The 15,336-nt window shown below is 60.7% G+C and overlaps 1 protein-coding gene across 3 annotated transcripts in view; it reads right to left on the reverse strand.

The window, feature by feature from the left end:
* Positions 1-236: 236 nt before the first annotated feature.
* LOC122377915 (SHC-transforming protein 1-like) overlaps positions 237-15,336 on the reverse strand; it is a 45,709-nt gene continuing 30,609 nt past the window's right edge. For all 3 annotated transcript variants that reach the window (XM_043358507.1, XM_043358508.1, XM_043358509.1), the window contains exons 5-10: positions 14,331-14,565; positions 6,051-6,217; positions 3,279-3,673; positions 2,604-2,745; positions 1,826-1,967; positions 237-1,246 (exon numbers count right to left, since the gene is read on the reverse strand). In XM_043358507.1, the coding sequence (XP_043214442.1) occupies positions 1,121-1,246; positions 1,826-1,967; positions 2,604-2,745; positions 3,279-3,673; positions 6,051-6,217; positions 14,331-14,565 (1,207 nt within the window). In that variant the 3' untranslated portion in view covers positions 237-1,120. The remainder of the gene's footprint in view (positions 1,247-1,825; positions 1,968-2,603; positions 2,746-3,278; positions 3,674-6,050; positions 6,218-14,330; positions 14,566-15,336) is intronic.

Consider the following 15,336-nt stretch of genomic DNA (forward strand, 5'->3'; position numbering starts at 1 on the left):
GTTCGTCCCCAGCACACCGGACTGCCGAGTGCCGACTCAGTGGTTATCGGTCTCGCAGCTGGTATAAAGCAGCAGGAACCGTGCACGCTAAATTAGCGAGTGACGTCAATAGAAACATTAAAACCGATGAACTACGAGACAGTTGTCATCAGGGCGGCCCATTGAAAGTTTAAGACGCAGTGGTTTGGACATCATAGCTAGTGGGGCCGGTCAACAGTCGCCACCAAAGGCCAGCGTACAGAATAAGTCGTATATTTCATGAAATTATACATGGTTTAAATCTTTGATGTACAGGTCATCTATACGAGTTAAGTTACCTATACCTTCACGGTACATGATGCAAGCCAATGTGAAACGCAAACTACTTCACTGGAGTATGGTACATACAATGAACAAAGCCGACAGCCGCCATGCGCCGTCAACGTAGACCTCTCTCGACAACTTGATTCTTTGTAAATCAATAGCACCGTGCCCGGCGACCACCCAATATACCTACACACGCCACTAATATAGAAAATAAAAATATTAAATTAACGGACAATCTGTTGAACTAAAAATACGCCAGTCGACTGCGCCGCATGTCGTGAGGAAGATATCGCCACTGCTTTGTCGCTCGCCTCTCAGCTATCAACAATTATTTGTAGCGAGCCTGCACACACCCACACGCTGACACACACACACATACTATGGCTCTGTGCGGGCGTGTCCGCAGTGCACCGAACAGCTGCGTGCCGCTCTGCTGAGGACGGGGGACGGGCCGCACCGGCCGCCCCCGTCCCAACGAACACACACCCCAGAAGGAACTGTCAACAACCGGTCCGCATCAATAAAATAGAGGATTAATATCGTCACTATTATGAAAGGCTACTTGAGCAACAGCATGCGCCTAGTCAGCCCACTCGCAGTCTCGCACAGTATCAGCACAAACGCTCGTCGTGACCCCACTCCTCTCGTTCTCTCCCTCGTTCACTCACGCTCTCTCGCGCTGTGACCCCACGCGAGCGGCCGGCCGGCCGGCCGCTGGGCCGCGGCGTCCGGCGCTCAACAAAACAGCGATTAGTGGCAAGATGGCACGGGAAGGGGTGCAGGGTGCGCGGTGGCCCGCTCGGCCGGCCGGCGCTCAGCGGCGCGGCACCGGGTTGCGAAGCGTCAGCGCCGTCTCGGCCGACAGAATGGGCACCTGGTAGTCGCGGTGGTACTGGATCAGGTGCGCCACACTGTCAAACGTTCGGTCCTTGGTCCGTACCTGCCGGACAGAGAGAGATTCAGAGGTCAGAGTACGGCCAGCGGGAGGTCAACGGGTCCGTACACCACAGCGCCGGACGTGGGAGGTACGACCACAGTTGAGCTGGACACGTCGGAGATAGGCGTGGGAGGCCGGACCGTGCGGCTGGATGATAACCCACGGCCTACCCACAGCATTTGTAGAACAATGGGCCCCCAGTCCCGCATATCGGCCACCGGACCGCCCACCCACACCCACCCGGAGACGGCGTGGCGCCTCAGCTGTCCCCGTCGACCCGTCATATTCATGTATGCACCTCCTCACGCCCCGCAACTTTATACGCTGATAAATTCACACGATCCTCCGGAGTCCATGCAAATCAACACAGGGCATCAATACCAAATGAGGGGATGCCTTCAGTTGCAGCACCGTGGCAAACGCCTTTCGAACATGTAAGGACGCTCAAAGACCCCACACTAGGCACAAATACCCACCCCATGCATCGCTCTCTACGCGGAACGTTGAGTATCACCCAAAGGCGAGCCAACAGTAGTTCTGCCGAGCACCTTACAGTCACACACTAACAACACCGTCACTTACCACGCCCTCTGGGTCGACAAGCAGCAGGTGCTTTTTCACGCCGTTCTGCAGCCCGGTGAGGACAAACTGTCCCGGCGCGCCATGCGACTCGCGTACTAGGAAGTCACCGTCCCGTACCAGCAGCGTCTCCGCCGTCCGTCGGCTGAGGGAGGGGAGAGGCACCGTCAGCACGGGTATACACAGGATACCGGGAGACGGGGGAGAGCGAGGGAGAGGGACTGTCCCCGGCCCATTCAGCGGCCACCATTCACCAAAAACACTCATTGATTGCCCGGCCCACGCTGCGCAATCTGTACCTCTGACCGTTTCCGCCAGCCGGCTGACCGGACTGGCCCAGCATCGGCCGGAAACTCGATAAGGGATGGCCGCCGGCGACCTACAGTCAATGTTGGCCCGGCACACACGGCCCAATAACGAGAGGCATCGACCCGGCCGGCGACCTTTTCTATCTCCGGGGCCTCCCACCCCCTGTGGGCCCAGACCCCCCTTCCGCCCGGCCCCCGCTCTCTATCCAACCCCGCGCACTCACCCTCTGCCTCTGGCAAACCATGGATCCATGGGTTTCCCGCCAAAATATCCTATTCCTCTATATACCTAGCAAATCCAGCATATTCACCACTGCAAGCAACTCATCAGTTTGATAACTTGCTTTATTCACGCAGAATTCCAACCATAAATATGCACTCTACCGAGTCTAAGGCTCACAAATATGAAATATTAATGTCGGTAATATCATAACGTCAATACCGTGCCCCCTGCCCTGTTCGGTCATGCTCACCTAATGGGCCCGTGGTACCAGATCTCTCCGGCCAGTTTCCGTTTGTGCTCGGCCTGTGAGCGCGGTGTGGGGCTCGGAGGCGCAGCTGCTGCTCCTCCGACAGCGCCGCCGACGCCGGCCGGCAGGCAGGCTCCGAACGGCTCTGGGGAAACAGCGGACACAGGGTCATTATACCGGCACCAGCCGGCTACAGCAGGCAACTGCCGCATGAGTAACGGGAGATGTCCGGTACAAACCACGAACTTATGGCTTTTGTCACGCGAACATCTAGCAAATGCTGCAAGTGAAATGCCGGCATTAACACAAAGTGGCCAAAAGTCCTACCTCTTACTTCTTCCACTCTACCCCATTGAGCAGGACCGGGAGGGGGAGGGGAAATGCGGACCGCAGCAGTCACCACCATGTTGGCGAAATGTTGGACGGTTGGGGGAGCGGCCACAGGTCCGGGGTGCGCCGCGCGCCGCCGCTATGTCGAGATACACGCGACTTACACAGGGCCCTACACACGGCTTACACGGCCAACAACCGCAGGTGCACACAGAGATAATACACCGCAAAGGCGGCGCTACAACCGGACAACACCGCAACATTCCCCGAATCAGATCATTCCCTGTCTCGGCGAACGCCAGCATCATCACGACGGAATGTGGGCCGAGGTTATCTCGAAACACTTACGCATATCGAACGGATCTCGTGGGTCGGCCGTCCGTCCAGCGGCGGCCGCCGCCGCTGCTGCCGCTGCCGCCGCCTGCCGGGTCTCCGCGATGACGGCCCCGTTGACGTACTCGTGCTGGCTGGCCTTGCTGGCAGCCGGCGGCGAGCTAAGGTCAATCAGGTTGCTGTCTCGGTCGGCCGGCAGGCTGGGCAGCGGCGGCAGACCGCCCTCGGCGCCGCCGGGTCGCCGGGGCGCCGCGCCCGCCGCGGTCGGGGCGGGCGGTGCCGGTCCCGGCGGCGGCCCGGTCGGCGGCTCTGCGGGACCGTCCGGTGGCACCTTTCCGGGCAGGTCATTGTAGTACTCTGGGTCGTCGTTTGCGGGCGGCGCCGGCGCCGGCGCCGGAATCTCGATGCAGCTGGGGACAGAACGGGGACGCCAGGCAGGTCAGAGACGGGTCGGATCGAGCAACAGGTCACCCGGGGAGCGGGGCAACAGCGTCAGCGTCCGGCCGTCAGGCCACTGGCCGGGTCATATCGACCGGACGACCGGCAGGTCCGGTCCGGTGACATCCGCCGACTGCTCAACAGGACGCAACAGTCACACCACGGCGGGGTGCAATGACGGACACGAAACAGCGGTCGACGAAGTGATTGGGGGTTCTGAGTAGACTGTTTCACTAGCATATTCCGTTCATAACCTAAAGACAGCAAAGAGCACTTCTGCAAGATGTCTACGTCTGGTAAATTTCACCGCAAACAAGCCAGCAAACAGTACATTTCCGTTCCTTGACATCGACAGTTGTCCGTTGATGCAGGGAAACAAATGCCTTTTACATCCGACAAGGAACATTGATGAGAGCTAAAATCAACTACATCGCCCATAACTATGTCGTGCCATCTGTGGGTTAGCACCCACATATTGCACGTGACTCATTGGTTATCGGGAGTTTTAACTGAGTCACTATACATCCTTCAAGCCCGTCCGGTCGCCAGCTGCTGACCCAATTGAGTCACCGGAACTTAGAATCCGCCCAGCGGACGTGCAACAACGGGAATTCACCCACCACAAAAAACGTCCCAATATTATCTGAAACTACACGTCACATCTCTCAGGGATCCTTCAAAAATACCCGTGTCATAATAACCACGCTCTCCCATCCGTATGTTGTGCGATCCACCTCAATGAGCCGGGCCCGGTCTGCGCGCGCAGCGGCGGCACACGTCCATTGACCGGCGCGGCGGCGGCGGCGGCGGCCGTTCATTGAGGCCCGACTGAATCAATGGCCGACGGCGGACGCACGCGCCGTGCCGCCGCCCTCAATGGGAGGCGGCTGCGGCGGCGGCGCTGCCCCACTATCGGCTTCCGGTGCGGGAATTGATCGTCGGCTGCGACAGCGATGGTTCGCCACGGGGCGGCGACGGGGAGCGATAGGGAGCGACGGGAACGACGCATTCGGCCGGCCGAAATAGCAGCCGGCGGAAGTGGGACCAGATAACCGAATAGGTGCCGGGCGGAAATCGCGCGGCACCGACGGGACCCCAAGTTCATCGTTCGTTCGAGGATCAATGACAACTCCATTGAGTTCTGCATGCACCGGAAGGCAGCGGTGCCGTGTCGCGGTATTGAACCCGGTCCCCGTCCGGCGGGTCGGCGGGCGGCGGGGGTCGACTGGCGGTGACCCGGCCGACCTCCCTGGGGGCAGCTGCCGTGCCGCGGCCGGTCGGCCGCCAGTCGGACCGTCCGACAGGCCGACCCATGGGACACCCATCGCTCGGCGACCAGAATAGCTCGCGCCGGAAATGAGGTAGAGCGAGGCAGAGCGAGGTAGAGTGGAGCGGCAAAGTCGCCGCCGGAGTGCGGTAAGGTCAGCGCTGGTCAGGGACCGACGACAAACCCTCAGCGCGGCGGCCGTTCTAAGTGCAGCGGTCTGAGTGAGCTGGCCACAGCGCCGCGCAGGCCCAGAGCGTCACAAACGTCACTGCAGAGGCCAGCATCCGGCAGCGATGACTTACGATCGAACAGCGACAACAAACGGTGACAATCTTAATTTGAAACCGCGATATTTACGGCCGACGGTAGCGCGGCCCAAGGCTCTGAGTCAGCGCGTGACGCTGCTCCGGGTCGCCGCGGTCCGAGAGAGGAGAAAAACGACGCCCATGTGACGTCCCAGCACACAAAGATCCCTCCACAACAGAACTAGGTCAAGAAACACCTTCATCAAACGGGGACGGGCTCGAAAAGTGGCGAAGAATCGGACCCGGTGATTAATATGACAGTCAACGGGCTATTCTGCACCTGACGACAGTCACAACCCGTGACGATTCGAGTCAGCCGGCGCCCACCCCACTCGCACTTCATTCAGCCTCTGCGACCCCCGGGCGCGCCCCATTCCCTCTTACGTCACCCCGCTGCAGGGCGTTCCAGCTCGTACTGCGCCACCCACCCTCCCGTCCCCGACTGAGGAGTCTTCCACCCGTGATCTGTGACCAGCGGCCCTCCCGCCCCGCCGGCTGCACAGTGCACAGTCGCAGCAGACCGCTCGGAGAATGCAAGCACGGCTTGTCGACGTGTTCTGTCTCACCCCGCCTTAGCTAGTACCGTCCGAGAACACAAGATCACCAACCCCTGCACAGAATGGACCACTGCAACTGGCATCTCGATAGCAAGGAGCTGTGACGTTCAGCTGCATAAAACGCAGGAAACAAATAATAGGAGCACAAATGTTTGACAATTTTCCATGGCTTTGGGGCGTTTTACATGTCCCTATCACGCAGTGCGGCACATCATCTCACCTTTTTGCGTGTGCGGGCGTCCTCTTGAGGTACTCCTTGAACCGCAGCTCAAACGCCTGGCCGATGGTGGTGATGACGTTCTGGGCCACGCCGCCACACTCGAGCACAAAACACACCCGTCCATACCGGCTGTCCTTGGCCACGTACGCCACAAAGTCCATCGTGTCCTGCGGGCACACCGAACGGTCACGTCACAACGAGTCAGCTCAATGAAAATGTCGATTGCATGCGAGTACAATTTTACACGGAATGAGTAGAGTGATGGGAACTTATGTAATGCAACTTATTGATCTCTAATCGACTATGCCACTCGCTGATCGATATAGAACGAGGGCGGTGAAGGCGGTTTCGCAGCTAGCAACACGGGCACACTGGCATGTTCCATTAGAGAAGATACGCTAGCGAGAATTTGCACTATATCGCCTCGGCTCCTGCAATCTATTGCAAACTGTCAAGTTTCCGGCCACGGGGAACATTGATACTACGGCCTAACTCGTCAATGTCAGAATGAATGGAAAAGTTGCCGCTAACGGTCGCCAAGCTACCGCCGACTTTTCCACATAAGGCTGCGTTCAGCGGGCGTTGCCGTCCGGACGCTGACCTATGAAACGAGCACGAACCGCGCGTCAATCGGCGGCCAGGGCGGCCGCTCCGTGCCATGGAGGCGGTGTAGGCCACATCTGGCCAGCGAGCGCCAGCCGCCAATCATCCATCTCGCCTCAAACCGGGCTGCAATTTGTGTTTCCGGCCGCGGCGGCCGGCCGGTGCCGCGTGCCGGCCCATTAATAACTCGGACGGCGCACGGCACCGGCCCGGCGCCGGCCCGCTAATGAAATTCCACGTCTGGGCCGCCACGCAAACAAACCGGCCGCCACGTCGGGGCGCATCACTAATTCAGCGGTCTCATCTGGCCGGCGGCTCTCAGCGGCGGCCGCGGCCCACGCACGGCGCCGCACGACACACGGCCCTATTTCGAGCCCGGCTGACCGACCGTGCCGTGACCGGGCCTCACGGTCCGGGCGGCCCCACTCGGCCTAATCCGCGCGGAGGCGGACGCGTCGTGTCCGTGCCGTCCGCCGGAAACCCGTCGTGTCAGGTGACAATCGCGCCCGTGTCACCGCTAGGTATGCATATGCAGGCGGTCGAGCGGACTGGGCGTCAGTCCGACACCGGTCCGGAGTCATTCCATGTGACGGTCTGGGGAGGGGGGTCTGAGCCCGGGTCCGGGACCGGAGCCGTCCGGAGCTCCGCCCACGGCCAGCCAGCGGGCGCGCCGGCCGTGCAACATGGCAGCTACACGACGGAGGCGCTCGGGCCGGCCTCCACCCCGGACAGAGGACCGGAGGGAGTCGCGCCTCCGCCGCTCTGCCCGGGTGCGGCACACGCGGCCCGGTCGGCCCGGAGGAGTGGCACAGATGGCCACCGGACAGCCGGATCCCGCCCGACCGGCCGACGACCCGGTCACCAGTCGCCTCTCCAAACACATGGGAAACTTCTCGCTCACCACGAGCACAGCGATAGAAGCATGGTTACACCGGCCGCCAAGATAGGTTGCCCTCATCTAAAATTTGTCAAAGAGCCGTCGTAACCTTTCGATAAGTTTGTCAGAGCGCAGCTGACTTTTCCCATCGCAGATTTAGCCGTCGCCGGCGGCGGCTGGGCTCCCAGAGACCGTTCGTGGGCTCGGGTCGGTGTATGTTAGAAGCGAAGGGCGATAGTTCAGGTGGTGGCGAGTGGCGACCCGTTCCCAGCAGCGGTCTAGTGCCCACTGGTCTGTTCAGTGGTCGCCCTGCAACACCCTGCATTTGGCTAGCAGAGGCTGCTGGCCGCCGGTATAGCTGGCGACTGCCTCTTTGCAGGCCAACAGACTGGGCCGCCAGACTGGGCAGACAGTCCCCTACGGACCAACCCACCGACCGACCGGCCACAGCGTGGCCGACACGGTCGCGTTCCACAAGGACATCGGCAAGGACACATTCCGCAGTCTGTTTTTAGTGGGATCAGTCACATATTTTCATGCCTTCAGTGAATCAAATGTGGTATCGGCCGGCACATGCAAGCTCCGCGACCAATGGCGTGGGCCGGCCGGCCGGTTACAGGGAAGTTCGAGGGGCCGGCGCTCCCAGAACGAGCGACGGCCTTGCGAAGAAAAAAGTGGGTGCCGCGGTCGCCGGCCCTTCTCCGGCACCTGGCCGGCTGCGGACCGTCCTTTGTCGTAACGTCGGCCGGAGCCGGGCAATACTGCAGCTGGTAGGAATAGGTTTCCTGTCCGCTACCCTCCGCTGGTTGGCCATATATTCCTCCGAGTGAATTGAGGGTGTCTGATGTGAATATTGAATAGGCCATCCGATGTTACTGTTGGGTATAACATGCGTCTCGCAGCACCAATGTCCCTGTTCCAGTAATGTTCACACGCCTGCCTTCATCGTTTGCGTTCTAGCTCTCGGTCAGACAGAGCCCGCTCGTCCCGCAGTTGAAGCCCTCTCGTCCCGCGTGGGGCCACGCCGGGTCGCGCTGGAGCCGGCACCAGAGCGCGACCAGCGGGCGGCATTCCATGTGGCGGCCAGGTCCGTGTTGTTGTAGCTGGATTCCGCGCGGCGCGTCCGTCGGTGAGCGGGTCCGGGCGCCACCGGCTGCCGACCTGTCGACCCGACACGCCCGGCGGCCGGCCGACACGGCTCCGTGTCGGTCGGCATTGTTCGCGAGGCCGAATTCCCTCCGATCCGCCGGCGGAACACGGCGCTGCCCTTTCAACGTGCCGACACCGGGCGAGATCCGAGCCAGCCGACCCGCTCGGCGCAGCCAAAACACGGCAGCGCGGATTGGTGCAAGCTTTTTCAGGCCAGTTTTCCAGACGGAGCCGGGTCCCACTCGGCTTAACGCTGATACCCGGCCAGAAAGCAGCTTAAAGCGTTTCAATGGCGCTGTCACGAGTAAGTTTGCATGGAAGTGCCAGCAGTCACCCATCATACGAATCCCGAGCCTTTCACTTTTCCTCGATGCCGCCATTGTTGGACGGTCGACCGACCGACCGAACGGGCGGCCGGCCGGCCGGCGCGACCCGCCAGCGATGCCAGACAAAAATGCCGCCATTCATTCGGAGAACGGGCTTAGCGCTGCTGCGCCACAGCCATGCGAGCCGGTGGCTCGGGCAGCGCTGCCGCAGCCATTACCGGATGGTCGTCCGGCGACCGGCGGACTCCGAGCTCAGAGAGCACACCTGTTCAGAGGATAGGTGGGCGGCGCGGTGACATGCACTCAGTGCACCCTGCGCCCGAGTAGCCATCGTACAAACATCAAAACCGCAAACTGACGTACGCCTTTCATTGACACAATGTACTCTGCCAGTAAACAAGCACATCGTCTGTAGCGTGACGCAAGGATGAATGTGAGCCGTATAAGTGTGAGTCAGCTTCAGCGTCGAGCTGTGAACCGGTGACCCAGCGTTGGTCATAGCCGCCGGCATCTGATGCCGGCAGGGCCGAGTTACACCCTGCAAGTAGCTGGGCCGGGCATGACGTATGGGAGCATGATTGGCTGGTTATGATGTGAGATATATGACGTATGACAGCGCGATTGGTTGGTGATGATGTGAGATGTGTGTCTGCGAGCTGTGGATGTGCCAGGAGGGGGATTGTGAGTTTAGTTGGCTGGAAGGTGTAGAGGAGAGCAGAATAGATCTTCTTCTTGTGCTGGACGGTGACTTTTAAGTCAGTGCGACAAGCTATTTCGGCCTTCTCGACTAAGTGTCGTGATTATGTCTGACGTAGAAGAGGGCAGTGGTGCACCGGTAGCTGGTACCAATACCATGGAACCAGAGTTTCCTGCGCCTGCATTCGATCTGCGGGCAATACCGGAGTTCGACGGCAGCGGTGACGTCGTCAGATGGCTGGAGCAGGCGACACAGCTGTGTGCCCTGCGTCGTGTGTCACTGGCCGCTGTCATACCCACACGCCTGAGGGACCAGGCGTACGAGGTGTGGGCCACCCTCTCCTCCACCGAGCAGCGGGATGCTGCAATCGTCCGCCAAAAACTGCATCGTGCATTTGCATTGGGACCCGACGCGGCTATGTATGAGCTGTATCACCGCCGTCTACAACCGGGCGAGTCTGTGGATGCCTACCTGGGATCAGTCAAGCGGCTGATATCCCTCATAGGTTCAGTGTCCAACGAAGTGATGACGACGCACTTCCTGCAAGGTCTGCCGCCGGAGGTGCGGCTAACAGTACGTAACAGTGCTGGAGATGAAACTCTCTCCTTGGAGCGAGCCGTCGCCGTCGCTAGGTCAACGTTGGCGATGGCGGCCAGGGAGAGAGCGACTGCATCGGTGGCTGTCGTCCAGCCGCCGCCATCATATGTACAGCAGCAGCGGGGAGCCAGAGGGACGGGTCGCCGTCCACCACTGCGGTGTTGGACCTGTAACCAGGTAGGCCACATCGCCCGGCTCTGCCCAAACGGGCACGGCGACGGCGCTACATCAGCGCCACGGGCTCCGCCGTCGCCAGCTGCCGCAGTGACCCAAGAGCCCCCATCATCGACATCAATGTAAATGGGCGCAAGTGCCGAGCACTCGTCGACACAGGGTGCAGCGAGACAGTGGTGTGGAAGGGCATGGTGTCCTGCTGGGAGCGGAGTGACGCCAGCTTGGTCGCTGTCAACGACAGCCCGGTGCTGTGCTGTGGGCGGGCTGTGGTCAGCCTTGGAGTGCGCGGGGCGACAGTGAGTGTGCGGGCGGTCGTCGTACCGGCCCGGTTGCTGGGCGTAGACGTGTTGCTGGGCATGACCGGCATTGACGCCCTGCAGGGCGTGAGTGTAAGTGGAGGATCCGTTCGCTTCGGGAGCGACAACCCAGTTGCGAGCGTCGACACGGCTGCTGTGGTGCAGCGTGAGGCCCCGCCGGAGCGGGAGGTGTGTCGAGCGGTCGACACGGCTGCTGTGGTGCAGCGTGAGGCCCCACCGGAGCGGGAGGTGTGTCGAGCGGTTGACACGGCTGCTGTGGTGCAGCGTGAGGTCCCGCCGGAGCGGGAGGTGTGTCGAGCGGTCGACACGGCTACTGTGGTGCAGCGTGAGGCCCCGCCGGAGCGGGAGGTGTGTCGTGCGGTCGACACGGCTGCTGTGGTGCAGCGTGAGGTCCCGCCGGAGCGGGAGGTGTGTCGAGCGGTCGACACGGAGCCGGAGCTAAGGATTGACGAGACTGACTTCACGGCTGTGTTCGATGATGTGTGGACAGTCCGTTGGAAATGGGCCGGTGGCGTGGCTCCACCCCCGCTTGGAAACTCGATAGCTCAGTACGGTGTGCCGAGTTGTGCGCGTGAAAAATTCGATGCAGAGCTGGCGCTGTGGATTAGTGAGGGCTGGCTGCGCGAATACGATGAGACGATGTACGGTCCCGCACAGGGATTGATCCCGTTGATGGTGGTTACTCAGGCAGCGAAGGACAAGGTGCGGCCGGTGTTAGATTATCGGGAACTCAATCAACACCTGACACGTCACACAGCCGACGCTGACGTCTGCGTGGAAGAGCTGCGAAGGTGGCGACGTCACGGACGCCGGGTCGCTGTCCTGGATCTGAAGAAAGCTTTTCTTCAGCTTCGTGTGGACCCGGCCCTGTGGCCGTACCAGACAGTCATCGTGCAAGGGCGGCGGTACTGCCTGACCAGGGTCGGCTTTGGGCTCAGTATCGCGCCTCTGATCATGAAGGCTGTGGTCAGGAAGGTGCTCGCACAGAGCCCCGGGTTGGCAGAGGCAGTGCTGCCTTACGCCGATGATCTGCTGGTCAACGAAGCGGTGGTCTCGGCTGATGAGGTTGCCGAGCACTTCGCTCGATTCGGGCTCACATGCAAGCCGCCGGAGCGGGTCGCGACCGGTGCACGTATGCTGGGCCTTCGTGTCGCCGAGAGCGACGGGCCGGCACTCCAGTGGAGTAGGGACGGGGAGTCACCAACGCAGGCTCCACCCGTGCTAACGCGGCGATCTGTCTTCGCGTGGGCCGGCCAGCTGACATCTCATGTGCCGGTCGCAGGCTGGCTGCGGCCGGCCGCTGCATGGATGAAGCGGACTGCCAACCGCCTCAGCCCGGACTGGGACACTCCGATCGTCAGCGAGGAGCTACAACGTGAGGTGGATGAGGTGTCACGGCGGTTTCGAGCATGTGACCCGGCACGCGGCCAGTGGTGTGTGACAGGGACGAGCGTCGTGGTGTGGACCGACGCCAGCTCCATCGCCCGCGGTGTCGTGCTCACTGACCCTGACACGGGCGCCATCATCGAGGACGCGTCCTGGCTGCGTGCCGAATCGGAGAGGGACGTGCACATCAATATCTCAGAACTGGATGCCGCTCTCAACGGTGTCAACCTGGCGGTAGCATGGGGCTTCCGTCGCCTGACGCTCCGGACAGACTCGGTGACGGTGCACCGCTGGCTGAGTGACGCGCTGTCGGGTAAGGCAAGGCTGCGAACCAAGGCGCAGTCCGAAATGCTTATCCGACGGCGCGTGGCTGTTTTCCGTCAGCTCGTCATCGAGTACGAACTGGAGGTCACTATCGAGCTGGTCGCGTCAGCGGTCAACCGTGCTGATGAGGTGACGCGGGTGCCCAACGCCTGGCTGCAGACTGCCGACCAGCCAACCACTGATTCGTCCAAAGCACAACCGGTGGCTGTCGCTGCCATCACAAGTGCCTCAGCGAGTGACATCCGCACAGAACGTTGTGGTACGCCCGACGTGAGCTGGGGGTGAGGCGGGTGTCAAAACCAGCTGTGCGAGACGTGGTCAGACGATGCCAGACGTGTGCCTCGATTGACCCGGCGCCGGAGCGCTGGCCCGGTGGGTCACTCGGAACAGAACGCACGTGGGATCGCCTGGCCATGGATGTCACCCACGTGCACGGCCACCCATACCTGACGCTGGTGGACTGCGGGCCGTCGAGGTACGCCATATGGCGACGGCTTCGCCGGGCAGGAGCTCTGGAGATTGTGAGTGAGCTGGAGAACGTGTTTCTAGAGCGTGGAGCCCCGGCGGAAATACTCACGGACAATGCGACAGAGTTCCGTGGCCGGGTCATGTTAGCGTTCGCGGCTCGCTGGGACGTATCCATCCGGTTCCGCGCTGCCTACGAGCCCGGCGGGAACGGCATCGTCGAGCGCCATCATCGTACCATCAAAGTGATGGTGGCCCGGCAGTCCTGCTCCGTTGCTGAAGCAGTCCATCGATACAACGTGACACCGAAGGATGGCAGTGACCCGGCCACAGCTCCAATCAACGGGGTGCTTCGACACCCTGGCCGAGACGTTGACGTGACGCCCCGCAGAACCTCAGACGAGCCTGGTGACGCCCTGCCGCTGAAGAAACCCGGTGTATACCAGGTAGGGGACAAGGTGTGGGTTCGGCGGCGGGGCGACCGATGTTTTGTAAAGTCAGACGAGGGTATTGTGACAGGCGTCGTTTCGGCCCAGACAATCGAAGTCGATAATGTCCCACGACATGTGCGAAACCTCCGACATCGGTTGACCGTCCCTGAATGTCCGAGGCCAGGGGCTTTGCGAGCGCCAACGGTGGAGTGGTCTGATGACAGCGAGTGTGATGGCGTGTGTGTGTCGCCAGCTCCGAGTGATGTGACGGAGTCGGACACGCGGCCGCCCAGCGTCGCTCAGTCCCCGGACCCCGATCCACCGACCGGGTCCGATGTGTCCGCAGACGAGAGTGAAACGTTCGTGCCTGCGACGCTGCGGCGTGGTACGCGTGTTCGAAGAGAGCCGGAAAGATATGGCGATGGTGTGCCAGAGAATGTAGTTGATGCGTTGATTGAATGACATGTAACATGTAGAGTAATGTGGTTCTTCAGAACCAGGGGGTGATGTAGCGTGACGCAAGGATGAATGTGAGCCGTATAAGTGTGAGTCAGCTTCAGCGTCGAGCTGTGAACCGGTGACCCAGCGTTGGTCATAGCCGCCGGCATCTGATGCCGGCAGGGCCGAGTTACACCCTGCAAGTAGCTGGGCCGGGCATGACGTATGGGAGCATGATTGGCTGGTTATGATGTGAGATATATGACGTATGACAGCGCGATTGGTTGGTGATGATGTGAGATGTGTGTCTGCGAGCTGTGGATGTGCCAGGAGGGGGATTGTGAGTTTAGTTGGCTGGAAGGTGTAGAGGAGAGCAGAATAGATCTTCTTCTTGTGCTGGACGGTGACTTTTAAGTCAGTGCGACATCGTCATTCGTCATTCTTCCACATGCCTCTCTCATTTCCCACCACTGACCGACGATCATCCAGAACTCACCGAGTCACCTCCGGAGGCGAAGGATATGTTGGGCATCTCGTGGCTGGCGATCACGCGACCCTCCTCCAGCGTGGTCAGCGTCAGTCGACTGCTGGTGATGGTGAGGCTCACGTTGCTGCCCGCCTGGTCCATAATTGGCTTCTCCCCTAGACTGCGCGCCATCTTCTTGTCGAGCCGTGGCCGCCGGTCGGCGGATTTGAGACCGGCCGCTTCGCATACCCGCGCTATGCACTCCCTAAGGGCAGAGTGAGAGAAAGGTCAGCACGAGTCACAGGTCAGGTCAGACACAGCGCAGACAGCAGAGCAGGGTCATCTAGACATTTTAACAGGCACGGTCTAGTGAGCTGATTGCGGCTTGGAATCGTTTCTCAGCATTTTGCTCTACTGTAGTGAAGAGCAACAGATGTAGCAGCATGTGAAGCCACGCCACCACGTCAGCCAATGATGGCGCCCTTGAAATAGCCCCGGGCCAGACACTCAGCGGTACCCTAGTCCCTCTAATCCACACACATTCATAACGTTCTCGGAAAGCTAGGTTCAAGGCCCACAGTTGGCCCAGCAATCAGTCACTGAGAGGTGATGACAGGGGTCATCCTCGGACAACACGCCCACCCAGGGAGTCGCACCGGTGCAGAGACCTTCAGACAACCATCATCAGCCGTGCAAGTGTTCGCGGAAAGCAAGCCGTAATGCGAGAGAGTGACATGACGCATTTGCAGGAACACAAAACATCGCATCCTAAGCCACTTGACTTTATCATGCCTGAGCTACTTATTCTGGCATCTGAGCAGCAGGATTTCATTTTATGCTAGCTTTTGAACATAGCACATAACACGCCGGTCCACGGCTGAGGTCAACGGGTTCTGGGCCGCCCAAGTCCAGGTTGGTTCACCAGCTGGGTTCTCCGTCGCCAGCTGGGTTCTCAGGGCGGCGCTGGCACTGCGGCGGCGGCCGCCCTCCCGACGCACAGGGCGCGGCGCCCATCTGATAGGGCGCCGTCAGCCAC

Source organism: Amphibalanus amphitrite, unplaced genomic scaffold, assembly GCF_019059575.1.
Source record: "Amphibalanus amphitrite isolate SeventyFive unplaced genomic scaffold, NRLGWU_Aamphi_draft 000052F_arrow, whole genome shotgun sequence".
NCBI classification, from domain to species: Eukaryota; Metazoa; Arthropoda; class Thecostraca; order Balanomorpha; family Balanidae; genus Amphibalanus; species Amphibalanus amphitrite.